Consider the following 14,057-nt stretch of genomic DNA (forward strand, 5'->3'; position numbering starts at 1 on the left):
GTCTGTGTACGTTTGTCCTCTGATCTTTCCTTCAAGGGGACTGGGCTGCATAACTTGAGCACTGTGGAACTTTTTGCTGCGATACATGTACATGACTGAAGGTACAAGTGGAAGTCTACACGTGTCGACACGCCCCCGTGAGTTGACAACGTAAGGAGCTACTGTAATTTAAAAAAAAGTTCTTATCAGTTAACATTAGCTTGTGAATGTGTTTTGTCCTTAGAGGCCACCGTCACTTTGCCGATGGGAGGGTTGAGCGTGAGCGAGCGAGCGAGCGCTGCAATCTAGAATCTGAACGCTACTGTAGATGTCACAGTTTTCCCCCCATTTTACACAGTGGACAGACTATAATAAGCACACCTTAAGCTCCTTTAATGATCCAGTTATGTTTGTATGCTATAATTCTGTTAAAGATAACTCATTTGCCCTGTTTTCTCTCTAGTTTACTTTACTACAGACACATTATTGGTTCCATCTCTCCAATAAAAGCCCTTTGCATCGGTTTTATGTCGTTTTCCTTTTCCTGCAACGAGCTGAGCTGCAAAACGAACCAACACACACCAGAGGGGTCTGACGTGGCTCCCTTGGTGTCCATGGTGATATTTTCAGAGCTGTCCGCCGTCCCGATGGAGGCCTCGGATTCAGGAGTCTCATCGTCAGACGCCCGCGGCTCCAAGATCAACATCTCATACGTCAGCTCCTCCCTGTCGACACACACACACACACACAAGCAAATCACCGGTCGGTCGGTCAGGTGGTTGCTCTGGTTCCTCTGGTTCCTCTGGTTCCTCTGGTTCCTCTGGTTCCTCTGGTTCCTCTGGTTCCTCTGGTTCCTCATCCAGAGCAGCTGATTTACATGTGAAGCTCTGGGCAGTTATCATGTGTGTGTCCCTGATAGGATCCATCCACACACTCAGCTATCACACACATTTTTAACACATCACCAAGACATAGGGTTGCAAAATTCCGGGAATTTTCAAAGTTGGAAACTTTCCATCGGAATTAACAGGAATATATGGGAATTAACGGGAATATATGGGAATAAATCCGAAATTTACAAAATTGAAGGTTGGCCATTAACAGGGAATTTGAATATAGTTGGGGAAAATATACTGTAGCATAATCTTGGCTAAAATAACCAGATTTAATGCTAAGAACACTTGAATATTTATGCTATTCCTCAATCACATGCACACAGAATTAAAACTTGATAAAGTTCTACTCACAAATAAATCTGTTGAAATGTCATGTTTTTTAATTGTATTATTTTGCATGGATGTCTGCTTATGACAAAACATTTATGTTTGGATATGATACAGTTTGTTTAAATTACCCCCAATTTCCAGTTAATTTCCATAAATTCCCAATAATTCCCATAATTCCCATGGAAGGTTTCCATTTTGGAATATTTCCAAAATTCCCCAACTTAACTTCCCATGGAAAGTCTCTAGTATCATCATTTCTAAAGGTGTATTTTGTGTTGGGGTAAAATGTGACGTCCTACTTCTCTTTCTGCAAACTCTCAATCTGCTCAGTGAGGATCCTCTCCTCCTGCTGCATGGCCAGCTGCTGCTGCTCGTTCAGGCCGGTCTCTGCTGCTTCCTCTCCTCCTCCTCCTCCTCCTCCCCCTCCTCCTCCTCCTCCTCCTCCTCCTCCTCCTCCTCCTCCTCCTCCTCCTCCTGCACCCTCTCCATCCATCTCAGGAGGAGGTGCTCGGGGACTGTGAGGCGGTGAGGCCGTGTGGCCGCTGCTTTGTCGAACACGGTTTTTGCACTGTAAGTTCACACACACAGATGAAGAGTGAGACTACGTGGCAGCTGAGGCAGCTGAGGTCCAGCAGTAATAACCAGCTGCTGCTGACAGTCACAGTGATGAAGCACAGACAGACGACTTCCTATAGCCACACTTGAACATTCTGACCACATACTAACTATACAGAGGATGTATTGACCACAACAACACCACCACCGCTAAGAAACTATAAGGTTTGCTCAGTGTCACCACACACACACACACACAAACACATGTTTATTTCCACACACACACACACACACACACACACACACACACACACACACACACACACACACACACACACACACACACACACACACACACACACACACACACACACACACACACACACACACACACACACTCCCGGACAGGCATTACCTTAAGTTTAGCTGTGTTAGGCTGCATGTTAATAAGTTGTGAAGCAGAGACAGAAAGCAGAGCGGTCAGTGGAGTCAGAGCAGCTACAGTGCTACTGTTTGTGTTGCTCTCTCCAACACGCAACACAAACAAACATCAACCAAAGATAAAACTGCCTGTCTGGAAATTGTAAAAACATTTTTTTTTTTACCAAATGTTCCTGTTCTCATCCAGAGAACAGAGAGAGGAGCCTCTGACTGTCACATCATTAGCATTCCTCACTAAAACCCTACAGGCTGGTAGTTAGTTTCTTTGCTAACAACAATCCAACAACGTCCAGAAGGAAATTCTTTGGACAACTGACTTCACACCAACAGCAGAGTAACACAAACTGGAACTGAAAGTGTGTAGGCCGATGTTGTTACTGTTGGTGGTTACTGGACAATGGTTATTGTGTGATCAACGACAGGGGCAGAGCTACATTAGCTACAAACCTTATCTAGGTTGTGTCAGTTTGGTGTTTTAGTTTCAGAAGAATGATATTTTTCAATGTCAACTATGTTTTTTGTTTTGTTTTGTTTTTAAATCTCTGCTGTCTTGTTAGTATGTTTCTTTTCTTCATGACATCGACCTGGGACAGCAGATGGAGTTCAGCCTGGGGCTGGTATAGGCTGGTATAGTATAGGCTGCCAATTATGCACATGTTCATTGTCTCTTCTCTTAAATAAATTAAACAATTATACCCAATTGTTTGTCTCTTGGTGAGTTATTGCCTGATTACAGAATTAAGATGAATGACTATTGTTATTCTACTGTAGTGCTGGTGTCTACTAAAATCACATCTGTTAGCACATCTGGCTCACATGTAGAAATGGGATTAAGTCAGTCTCAAGTCGTCATGTTGAAACATGACTGACATTAAATTAAAAAAACAACAAAAAAGCGGCAAAAAGTCAACTTGTGTCCAATTTACACGTCCAAATCCTCCAACACGTCTGCTGCTGCTGGGACCTCATTCACCTGACTTACATAACAATATCAACCTCCTTTTAGATACAACTTCAACTTTGAGCTTTAGTGACAGTACAATACAAACCAAGCCTCTGTTATTACTGGGTTTAGTTTGAAGCCAACAGAACGATCCAGTAGTGACAGTAACAGTGCTGAGCAACGACACAACACAAGTAAGCTCTGATGAAACAGCAACAAACACACAAACAGAGTCAGACACCTCAGAGCTGAGAACTACAGTAGGTGATGGACAGACGTGATGATGCTGTGACTGGACATTGAAGACAGTGTGAGTGGACAGAGTGAAGAGAGCGACTGACAGGACAGGACTAGTGAGGGGCGGCACATGGAGTGGGAGGGGCATACATACCGGGGTGGCAGTGCGGGTTATGCTCATAAACCTAACAGCAATTAGTACAGGTTTCTGGAAGGAGGGAGGGAGGGGGGAGGGAGGGAGGAAGGACAGATTAGGGTTAGGGAGAGCTGGAGGCAATCAGGTAGGCATGGCTTTGGTGATTTGTAGTTTAAAGATGTAAAAACATTGAAGTTAAAACTGAGCTACACTGAGAATTACCTTTCATAATAAGATGCTAACAAATCTAACAGATACTTGTACTATTTAAGTACAATAACAACCATGACAGGTCCTTGTCATGTTTCTGGTTTTAGTTTATTTTGTGTAGTTTTGGTTTAAAGTTTTTTTGTTTTGTTTTTAACTCTGTCAAGTATTCACAGTCAGAGTACTAATAATATTATGCGATCATGAAATACTGTAAAGTTATAACTAACAATTACTTTCTTTATTGATAACCCCTGACAAATATTTTCTTGACTTGATACTTTAGTGACTTTACTCCTATGTTGACATATAGAAATAACTTTTCTCTGACCAACACTTACTGTAGGAACTCCAAATGATTGAGTTTTCTGTTATAGAAAACTGGAAAAAGGGCAAATTTTCATCTTGAGACCTTGATCAACTAATAATTTCAACTCTGATTGTTTTTTGATGCTCGCAGAAATAATTAATCTGCTATGTCCAGTGTAGGTCAATAGAGACAGAACTGGCTATGATCACAGTTAAATAGCTTGGTGGTATTCAGGTTGTCAGGATGTGCACCAATGTGATAATGTACAGTATTGATGACACAACAGTTGTGTATGTGTCTTAGTTGTATAACATCTAGTTTTCTCAGTTTAAACGCAGATATTTAGACACCTTCTATCTTCCAAATCATTAAAACCATGCTTACAGGGAACGTTTAGATCAAACTGGTTGCTGGAAGGATTTGGGGGGTTTGGGAATCACAACAATGTTGACAGTATTTTTCAATTAGTGTGTGGTAGGAAGACACATTATACAGCTTGATCATCCTCGATGAAGCAAAGTAATGTCATTCCTTTTTTAAAATGTTGTAAGGAGGATTCCTGATATGTGGTCTAAACTTCCTGCATTGCTCGCTTGTGACTGCTGCTGCGTGTTTAACTTCTTATTTTACACCTCTGTACTGTATATCTGGCCCCGAGACACAGAGCGGACCACCTGCAGAGACGCAAGAGATCCAGCAACATCTGGAACTGGAAATGTCATTCTTTTTAAAATTATTTAATGTCCTGAAAAACCCTTATTTTCTTAAAAAATAATTTTGTCTGCAGATGTTAAATATACTGTATAACATTACACATTGTACTCTTTTTCTGCTCCTGCTGTGTGGAACGCCAGCAGCAACTGTTGATGATTCTTTACACTTCAGTTTTTTGAAAAGATGTCAATTGTTTTAATTTGGTTTTCATTCTTTACACTCCATCCTCTCTGCTCTACTTTTACAGGGGTGTCTGGGAGTTCCTGAATGACATCTGCTGTGACTTTAAGGGCGCATTCACACTGTCCTCCTTTGGTCCGCTTTAAACGGACCAGAGTTCGTTTGCTCGGATAGTCCGGTTCGTTTGGGCAGGTGTGAAAGCTCATACGAACTCTGGTGCGGATCAAACAAACGAACTCTGGTCCGCTTGAAAACGGGGGTCTCGGTCCGTTTGCAAGTGAACCCTGGTTCGGTTCGTATGCAGTGTGAAAGCTCAGCGGACTAAACACCATAGGCGGCCTTACCTATGTTTCAACCGTTATCATACACACACACAGGCCTACATCCACCACACACACAAACAGCTCTGTCCACCGTGCGGTCACACACTCGACCCCTGATCCGCTCTACAACCACTGATGCGCGTATCATGCCACACCGCGACACTGTAGCCTACTAATCGCTCCTAATTAACAATAACGGCAGGAAATATCAATAACAACGTAGGCTATTACCTTTGAAAACGGCCCGCAAACTATCAATAGACCCTCGTTTTCCTTCTCCCAGTATTATTCCTTTTCTCTTAGCGTTTCTAATGTCCTTTTGTTTTTCCTGCTTTCCTCCTGACGTGCGCCCATTTGCGTAACCTGATGATTGACGTCTGTCAATCACTTTCCTCCTCTTTTCTTTTTTTCCTCGGGTTAAAATGCCTCCAAACAGGCGATCTATGAGTACGTCCTAACTTAACAGAGAAATAAAACACAGCGAGAGCACAACTAAAATGTGATATTATTCGCAGCTTATTTACAGATTTTACTAATGGAGGAGACAGCTGTCTGTCTGCTGCTCCAGCACCGCAGCACCGACAGGACCAGCACCTGTACGTCTGTCTGTCTGTCTGTCCGCATGTCTCGTCCTTTCCTTGTCCGTGGTGCTGAAATAACGCGGAGCACTTTGCTCTCATTACTTTTGTTGCCAATTTAAATTCAGAATATTGTTAAAGCCTGTAGTTTGTCTGAAAATGTACATGATTTTGCTTTTTGATGAAAGTCCTCGTTTTTTCTGCTAAGTCCTGGTTTCTTGCCCTGATAGTGATTTTAACACTCAATGTGTTGTGCGTACCTGGGATGCATGGATAGTGCGTTTACTGCGTCCTTTCAGGGTTTAAAGCATCAGCGACACATGGGCACATGGCTGGAAAATCATTTGATGTTTAACAGGGCAGGGCCTCATATGAAATATTGAAACGGCCCCCAGCTGTCTAAGGCCGCCACTGCTAAACACATACGTAATGCATAGGTTATTTTATTGTTAGGTTACATATCTTGTCCGCCGTCTGTGTAGCAACAACGCCAACAACTCGACATCTCTCATCAGTCTCCGTCTTTTCCTCTGGTACCGTTTCTCCGTCCTCAGTGCAGTAGTAAGAGCGAAATGCGCTCTGCTTCGCTGCCTTACATGGTGGTCGTACAGCACGGCTTGCTGAGCCAAGTGCAATTGGTACATAAAAAAAAGAAACAACATCCCCCAAACAGCCAACTTCACATGCTGCTCCATGTTTACTGTTACCCAGCAGGTCTGTCAGTCGCGAGCGGAGTGACGTCGACTTTTGACGCTCAGAAAGTTTGGTGCGCTTGGGGCGCAAGTTTGGTGCGGTTCAGAAGTTGCAGTGTGAACGCGGAACCGAACCAAGTGATAATGCAACAATGTTGCAACTTTCAGCCCCCCAAGCGAACTCGAGTCCACTTGGTTAGGTGTGAAAGCAACCTAAGTAACTCACATCTAACAACATGTAAGAAGTTAGGGTAACACTTTATTTGAGGCATATCTCTATAACGCATTATAACCATACTTATAATAAGTTATAAGATAGTTATAGCACTGTATAACTGTAGTTATAAACACTCATAAATGTTAATAATGCTTTATAACAACAATCATAACACACTATAAAGCATTTTATCATGACTTATAAGGTCAGGTATTATAACATGTTATAATGGTTAGTAACTCGCTGACAATGCCCACATTGATAATGCCTTATAAATATAGTTATAATGTGTTATAATTGGCTTATAAACGTGTATAACTATTATAAACATTCATAAATTATCATAAGGCTTTATAACAATAAGCATAACACACCATAGAGCATTTTATAATGGCTTATAAGCTCAAGTATTATATAAGAGTTATAATGCTCTATAATGTGTTATACTTATTCTTATAAAGTCTTACAATAATTTATGAGTGTTTATAATGATAGTTATACACGTTTTAAAGCCAATTATAACACATTATAACTATATTTATAATGCATTATCGATGAGGGCATTGTCAGCGAGTTACTAACAATTATAACGTATTATAATACCTGACCTTATAAGTCATGATAAAATGCTTTATATATATGTGTGTTATGATTATTTATGAACATTTATGAGTGTTTATAACTACAGTTATACAGTGCTATAACTGCATTATAATTCATTATAAGTATGGTTATAATGCATTATAGAGATAGGTGTCAAATTAGGTGTTATCGAAGTAACTAATGAAATACATGTGCAGCCAGACTGCACACCTACTGTATACGTTCTCTTAGACAACAAAGTGAATGTCCCCTGCTGTATACATGTTCATTTGAAGGTACAGTACGTATATCCCCTTTAGCTGTACTTTTTACTTGTGTAACAAATACACAAGAAAATCTGTTGATGAAAGATGTAAATAAACACAGAGGAATGAACTCCTGTCATGGCTGTGTGAAAACCATGCCAGCTGCTCGTGGAGCTGAAAACTGTCACCATTTAAATGATGAGTGAGAGGAACAAGCAGGAAAACTCAACGACCGGCGCTCGGGTGAATCCATCCCAACACCTGGGCAGGTATCAGAGACCCTGCTGTGGGAGTCTGCTCTTACCATGGACCTCCTGATGTGGGTCAGTCGGCTCTTGGCTTTGCTCTCTGCAAACTCCAGACTGTTGATGTCCTTCAGACGAGCTTTGTACTTTCGCATCTGCTCGTTGATGATCAGCTCCACACACCTGCAGCGCACACACACATGTAGTTATCACGTTTGAAGCACAGAGGCTGGGTCGTTCTCAGCTACTTTAATAGCAATCACTGTTAAATTAACTAAAAACTTAAGCAGTCTCTTTGGGTAAAAACCTGGATGTGAAAATCTGACCTACAGTATATCTGAGGATTATGTATCTGACACATAAGGAAAGCCAAACTATAATAAATACTGCATGTTAACACATTTGCAAGTTATTTGAAAATTCTAATTCAAATATTGCTGGAAAAAAAGTTTTAATGAGTAAATGTGTATTTGTAAATTGGCTGCCAGGAAACTGTGTTGTCATGTAGACTGGAAGTCACTGTGGCATCAAAAGCTGTAGCTGAACTTCCAGACCTGACAGTTTATTTTTTAGTTTAAATTTTGTAAATGATATATACAGTACCATTGCTTTGTTTTATTTCTATAAGCATACATGAAACAATGTGTTTTCGCCAGGGTTAGTATTGTATTCATGCAGTTTAGATTAATTTATGCTGAAGCGATCTGTACATTCAGTCATAATTTGAACATTGTAAAAGACTCACACCCTCTCTTCTTACCTATTTATCAATTCTATTCTAGTTTCTGTTTAACTGATGTCTGAGAAATGTTTCCTCTTCTTGTTCTTACCTTGGTAAGAACAAATTGACAATAAAGTTTGGTTTGATTTGATTAGTAGTGTTTTGTAATTTGACATTAAACTTGTTATTTTTACATACCTTCTCAATAAACAGTATTTTTAGTAAGTTTATGGTCATGTTTTAGTACAGCTATTAGCAAGGTAAGGTTTTCTCTGTCATTCAGATATGAGTCAGTTACTAACAGCCAATAAAAAAAGACACTTGTTATGTCAATCATTAATGTCCAGATGCTAGATGTCTAGATGGTCAACACTTTATGCACCCAGTAAGACATGATGTGGCTAAAAACAAATAAAAACACCTGGATCTTTATGGAAATAGAAAGGAATATAGAAACGAGCTCTGCTTGATGCTTTACAGTACTAATACTGAGCACTGGGTGTTGCACCAAAGACACATTGTAATGTTGGATTTATGTTGTGAATGGAGTTAGGAGGTAGTTTGTGTTTTTCTTTAAATGTGACTTTTGAGGGTGACATTTATGCTTTCTGTAAATGTATGTTTTTTGTATTTTGTTATTTGTGTGAAACTTTGGACGTCATGGGACGCAAGACAAATTTCAGAGTGATCTGATAATAAAGTATAATCTTAATCTTAATCTTAATAAGTAACAGGTCAGTGGACGTACGCGGTGGTTTTGCTGATGTCCTGGACGCTCTGCAGTGGGTCGATGGTGTCGGGGCAGCGGAGGATGCAGGGAGCGAACACGATGGCGAGGGCGTTGGCTGACATCCTGTTGGTCTCCTCCTGCAGGGCGATCCTGAAACACACCGCCGTATAATCCGGTTAATCCTGACAGTGATCTTTAGAGAAAACAACGCCCATCGCCAACAGACACATACTGTAGCTTTGAAGACGGCATGCGAGCGAAGCGGCTAAACCTGAATGTCTGATAATCAGTGAGAAACAAACAAAGGGAACTTGAAACCTCTGCAGTAAAGATGTGCTGACTGCACAGACAGTTACCAGAGGAAAAAAACATCCATCAGGTCCTGTTTCAAAACACGTTGGCAATCAGATCCACATACTTTGGTTGTGATTGAAACTGGAAATGTTCTGTTTGAAACACGAACTGTAATGAAGTATTTGGTGGAAATATTACAATGGACCCAACGGTGGCTCTACTAGGTCTGTTATCAAAGGGCATTGGAGGAAGAGCCAAAAAATATATTTTACAGATACCACTAGCAACAGCAATTACCGGTTTTGCATTTCCGGTGGAATTGTACGTTTACGTTTCCATGGTTTTCAGTCGTTGTCATAGTTGCAGTAAACGCATGGATCTATTAAAGGGATAGTTCACCCTAGAATGATATTTCGCTCATTATCTACTCACCCTCATGTTGACTAAGGGCTGGAAGAAGTTTCAGAGTCCTCCGTGGCTTCTCTGAGTTACAGGGGGTCTCGGCGTAGCAGTGCATGTCCATATAACGGTTGCAAAGGGACACCAGAGCTCTTCGTAAAAAAACACACACAAAAAAACATCCAAATACCTCCATGATGCTCGTATGTAATGTCCGTCTTGTGCTGAAGCCCCAAATTGCGTAATTGTCCCGAAAAAAATTAAATAAGTCTATATTTTAAGCTTGTTTGTAGCGGAAGCTTCTCGAAGCTCCTCTTCCTGGTCCGTCCAAATCTCGCGTGATTCGCAGTAACCGCACTGACGCATGCTGACGCCGGCGCAAATCACGCGAGATTTGGACGGACCAGGAAGAGGAGCTTCGAGAAGCTTCCGCTACAAACAAGCTTAAAATATAGACTTATTTAATTTTTTTCGGGACAATTACGCAATTTGGGGCTTCAGCACAAGACGGACATTACATACGAGCATCATGGAGGTATTTGGATGTTTTTTTGTGTGTGTTTTTTTACGAAGAGCTCTGGTGTCCCTTTGCAACCGTTGCATTGAAATGCACTGCTATGCCGAGACCCCCTGTAACTCAGAGAAGGGACGGAGGACTCTGACACTTCTTCCAGCCCTTAGTCAACATGAGGGTGAGTAGATAATGAGCGAAATATCATTCTAGGGTGAACTATCCCTTTAACGCTGGCTTTTAACACAGATGTCAATTTGTGTGATATCCACTGTTAAAAGCTGCTGTGATGATCCATGCCTTTTACAGATTTTCATTGAAAAAAAAAAATCCATGCATTTACCGCGACTACTGAAACCATGGAAACGTAAACATAAAATTCCACCGGAAGAGCAAAACCGGCTTATGTTTTTGACGTTCGGAAAAAGGTGGATACTGTTATAGTGAGGAAGCCATACAATATGTATCCAATCTATATTATTAATCTGATATTTTTTTATTCTATTTTCTTTTATCTTATTTTTTCTTTCTGTCATTATAGCCTCCATCTCCTTTGTTGTGTCATAATTATTATCATGTCCCTATAAGCACGTCACTGTATTGAAAAACTCGAACAACAGCAGATATGATGAATATGATTCTGTATGCATGACTCTGAATGAAAGTGAAATAAAAACACAGTTCTCATTCTGCAGTCTGAGGCTGTGCTGCTGATGGTGATTCCTGTCTCGTCCCTCACCTGACCAGATGGAAGATCAGGCGCTCCAGCGTGCTCAGGTGCGTCCTGCTGAGCTGGTCGATCACAGAATACACCCCCCGGATCACCTCCCGCTTGTCTGGCTGACCTGAGGACAGAAACATAGAGACAGGTCATCAGACTGACTCTCAGCTGGAGCAGCCTACAGACTGACAGACTGAAGCTGCAGCAGCTACTAGAGCTTACCCATGGCCCGGAGGAACTCCTCGTACAGTTCAAAAGTCATGAGAGGGCTGGGCAGGTCACGCAGCCACTGTTTGAGAACGCTGGCGATGACGTGGATGTTGTAGTCGTCCAGGTTCACACTGTTCACATCTGGAACACACACATGCACTCATTAACATTCACTCACCTGAGACTGATTCAAGACCAGAGTATACCAAGACCAAGACCAAGACCAGAGCAAGACCAATAGGGAGCAAGACCAGGTCCAAGTCATTTTCAAGACCATAACTGTATTCAGTGCCAGTACTCTATAATAATAACCATGTGTCTTTATATTTACATTATTCCTCAGCTTAAGAGAAAATATGATTTTATATAAAATCAAAACCATATTTAATGTAAACAAAGTTTGGATTGAACAGAAGACACAGCACACTGTTGCCACTGGTGACACCAAGTTTTTCAGATGGTTACACAGCAACTTTAGTACAACTATTTGAATTATCAGGTTATTGAATCACATCACATCAACCAAAGTGAGTGAGTGACAGAGAGACATTTGCTGTTAAAAAAATGTGTCACTGCAGCTTCACAGCTCGACTGAGACTGAATTAAAATGTAGTCGATTCTGAGACAAGACCAAGACCTTGAAAATGTGGTTTCAAGACCGGTCTTGAGACCCAGAATAGAGTACTACAACACTAGGTAGAAGTTAGTATTAGTATTAGTAGTAGTAGCAATAGTAGTGGTAGGAGAAGAAAACGATAAGTACTACGCATAGTAGAAGTGACAATAGTACTAGTTGCTGGTAGAAGGATAGTTGTGGTAGAAGTATGGGTAAAGGAAGTGTTAGTAGATGGTCAAAGTGGTAGTTGTGCATTTTGCTATTTCTGGAATTTCATCTTTTATTTCCTGTGACTGTGTCCTAAACTGTTTTTATTCGTGTGTCTGTTTTGTGGACCACGGAACTGCTTTTACTTGACCCCTCTCATGTGTAGAGCACTTTGTGAAATTTGTCTGTGACAAGTGCTATACAAATAAACGTATTATAATTATTATATCATATTATAATAGAATGAGAAATAGTCGTGGCAGAGGTAGAAAAGTAGTAGAGGAAATATCTAAGTAGTAATGGTGGATGAAGTGGTAGTAGATGTAGGAGATGTTACATCTGAACAGCTGTGAAGTCACGTTGTCTGAGGAGACTCGGCAGCTGTTCCAGGTGTTTCATCCAGACTGGGAGGACAGGTGCGGCTCTCACCTGTGTCCAGCCCCTGACGCAGTTCTTTGATCTTATTGGTGGAGCCCGACTTCCTGTAGATCCCCTCCGTGTAGAGGCCGTGCATCTCGATGTAGTTGATGAGCTTCTCCACCAGCTGTGGCACCGTTCGCTCCTCGCTGGTCAGACGGGACAACTCCACGCCATACTGCCGAGACGACAGCTCCGGATCGTACTGGTTTAGAGAAAAATAAAGTGTGCGACATAAGTAAGTAAAATAAGTTTAATATATTTAATTGCAATGTACTGTAGATCTAATACTACATTTTTAATGTAAATGTAAATGACCCATTTGTCCATTGATCTACTCTCACAATCGATACATTTTTTGCAAATATTGATTTAAAACACTGAACCCTCGTATTTACAAAAGTCTTCAGACCCAGGATTCAGAGCTTTGTAAATGTTATTTTGCAACGGTTTCAGATTCCAGTCGTCTTGGCTGAGTCTCCTCTGGCTCTGTTCACCTGGATTTGGGTAGTTAAGACCATTTTATTCCTGGAAGATCCACTCAGGCTGTGTCAGACTGAATGGGAAACATCTGTGAGCTGCCATCTTCAGGTCTGGACAGATGTTGTGTGTGGTTATAGTCGGAGCTTTGGCCGGGACGGGGACACTCAGAAACGTGTCCTGAAGTGACTCTGTGTGCTTCTTGTTGCTGTCAGGCTGAAAGGTGAAGAGCTGCTCAGGTTTCCTACACTCACTCCCTCATTTCTGAGCAGTCTCCCTCTTCCATATTCCAGCTGTGCCGTCATATTCCTTTCACTCATTCACTCCTTCTCGTCTCTCTACAATAAAGACCTGCTTGATGAAGAGCTGCTGGAATCGTCAGCAGGTTCTTCTCCTCGATCAAAGCCTTTCTTACTCCTCCATCCTCCTTCTTTCTCTTCCTCTCCTCTGCTCTCTTCTCCCTTTCTTTTTTCTCTTGTTCTTTTCTTTCTCTCCTCTCCCTCTTCTTGTTCTGTTCTCTCTCCTCCCGTTTTCTTCTCTCTTGTTATTTTCTTCCTCTCAAGTTTCTCTCTCTCTTTTATTTTTCTCTCATTTCCCACTCTTCTCTTTCTCTCCTCTCCCTCCTCCCCTTTTCTTGCTCTCTTCCCTGCCTTTTCTTCTCCTTTTGAGCCTATTTTTTCCTTCGTTATCTTTGCTTTCTCTGAAATAGCTGCAGAGGCACTGACCTTTACAGCTATGTCATAGCTGTAAAGGTCAGTGCCTCAGTGTGTTTGACCCGTGGCCCTAATTAGCTTAGTTTTGGTTTTATGAGAATTTTTTTAGAAATGTCTAAAGTTGCAGGCAGAAAACGCCACAGCTCAATATGGGACTATTTTGAGTACGACCCCCAGATAGATTAGAGTAAATGTATGGTGATGAGG

The 14,057-nt window shown here is 41.4% G+C and overlaps 1 protein-coding gene across 10 annotated transcripts in view; it reads right to left on the reverse strand.

Moving 5' to 3' along the window:
• The window catches only part of LOC146985495 (unconventional myosin-IXAa-like), a 194,301-nt gene that overhangs the window by 1,386 nt on the left and 178,858 nt on the right, over window positions 1-14,057 (reverse strand). The window contains exons 36-45 of one of the 10 annotated variants that reach the window (XM_085778491.1): window positions 12,670-12,862; window positions 11,430-11,558; window positions 11,226-11,331; window positions 9,301-9,432; window positions 7,891-8,014; window positions 3,536-3,589; window positions 2,176-2,196; window positions 1,686-1,773; window positions 1,505-1,628; window positions 556-704 (exon numbers count right to left, since the gene is read on the reverse strand). In XM_085778491.1, the coding sequence (XP_085634617.1) occupies window positions 556-704; window positions 1,505-1,628; window positions 1,686-1,773; window positions 2,176-2,196; window positions 3,536-3,589; window positions 7,891-8,014; window positions 9,301-9,432; window positions 11,226-11,331; window positions 11,430-11,558; window positions 12,670-12,862 (1,120 nt within the window). Of the gene's footprint in view, window positions 1-555; window positions 705-1,504; window positions 1,774-2,175; window positions 2,197-3,535; window positions 3,590-7,890; window positions 8,015-9,300; window positions 9,433-11,225; window positions 11,332-11,429; window positions 11,559-12,669; window positions 12,863-14,057 lie in introns of all 10 variants that reach the window. The other 9 variants (XM_085778490.1, XM_085778489.1, XM_085778495.1 and 6 more) reach the window with 9 other exon arrangements.

This window comes from Trachurus japonicus, chromosome 6, assembly GCF_045865225.1.
Source record: "Trachurus japonicus isolate A0001 chromosome 6, Traja_1.0".
NCBI lineage: Eukaryota > Metazoa > Chordata > Actinopteri > Carangiformes > Carangidae > Trachurus > Trachurus japonicus.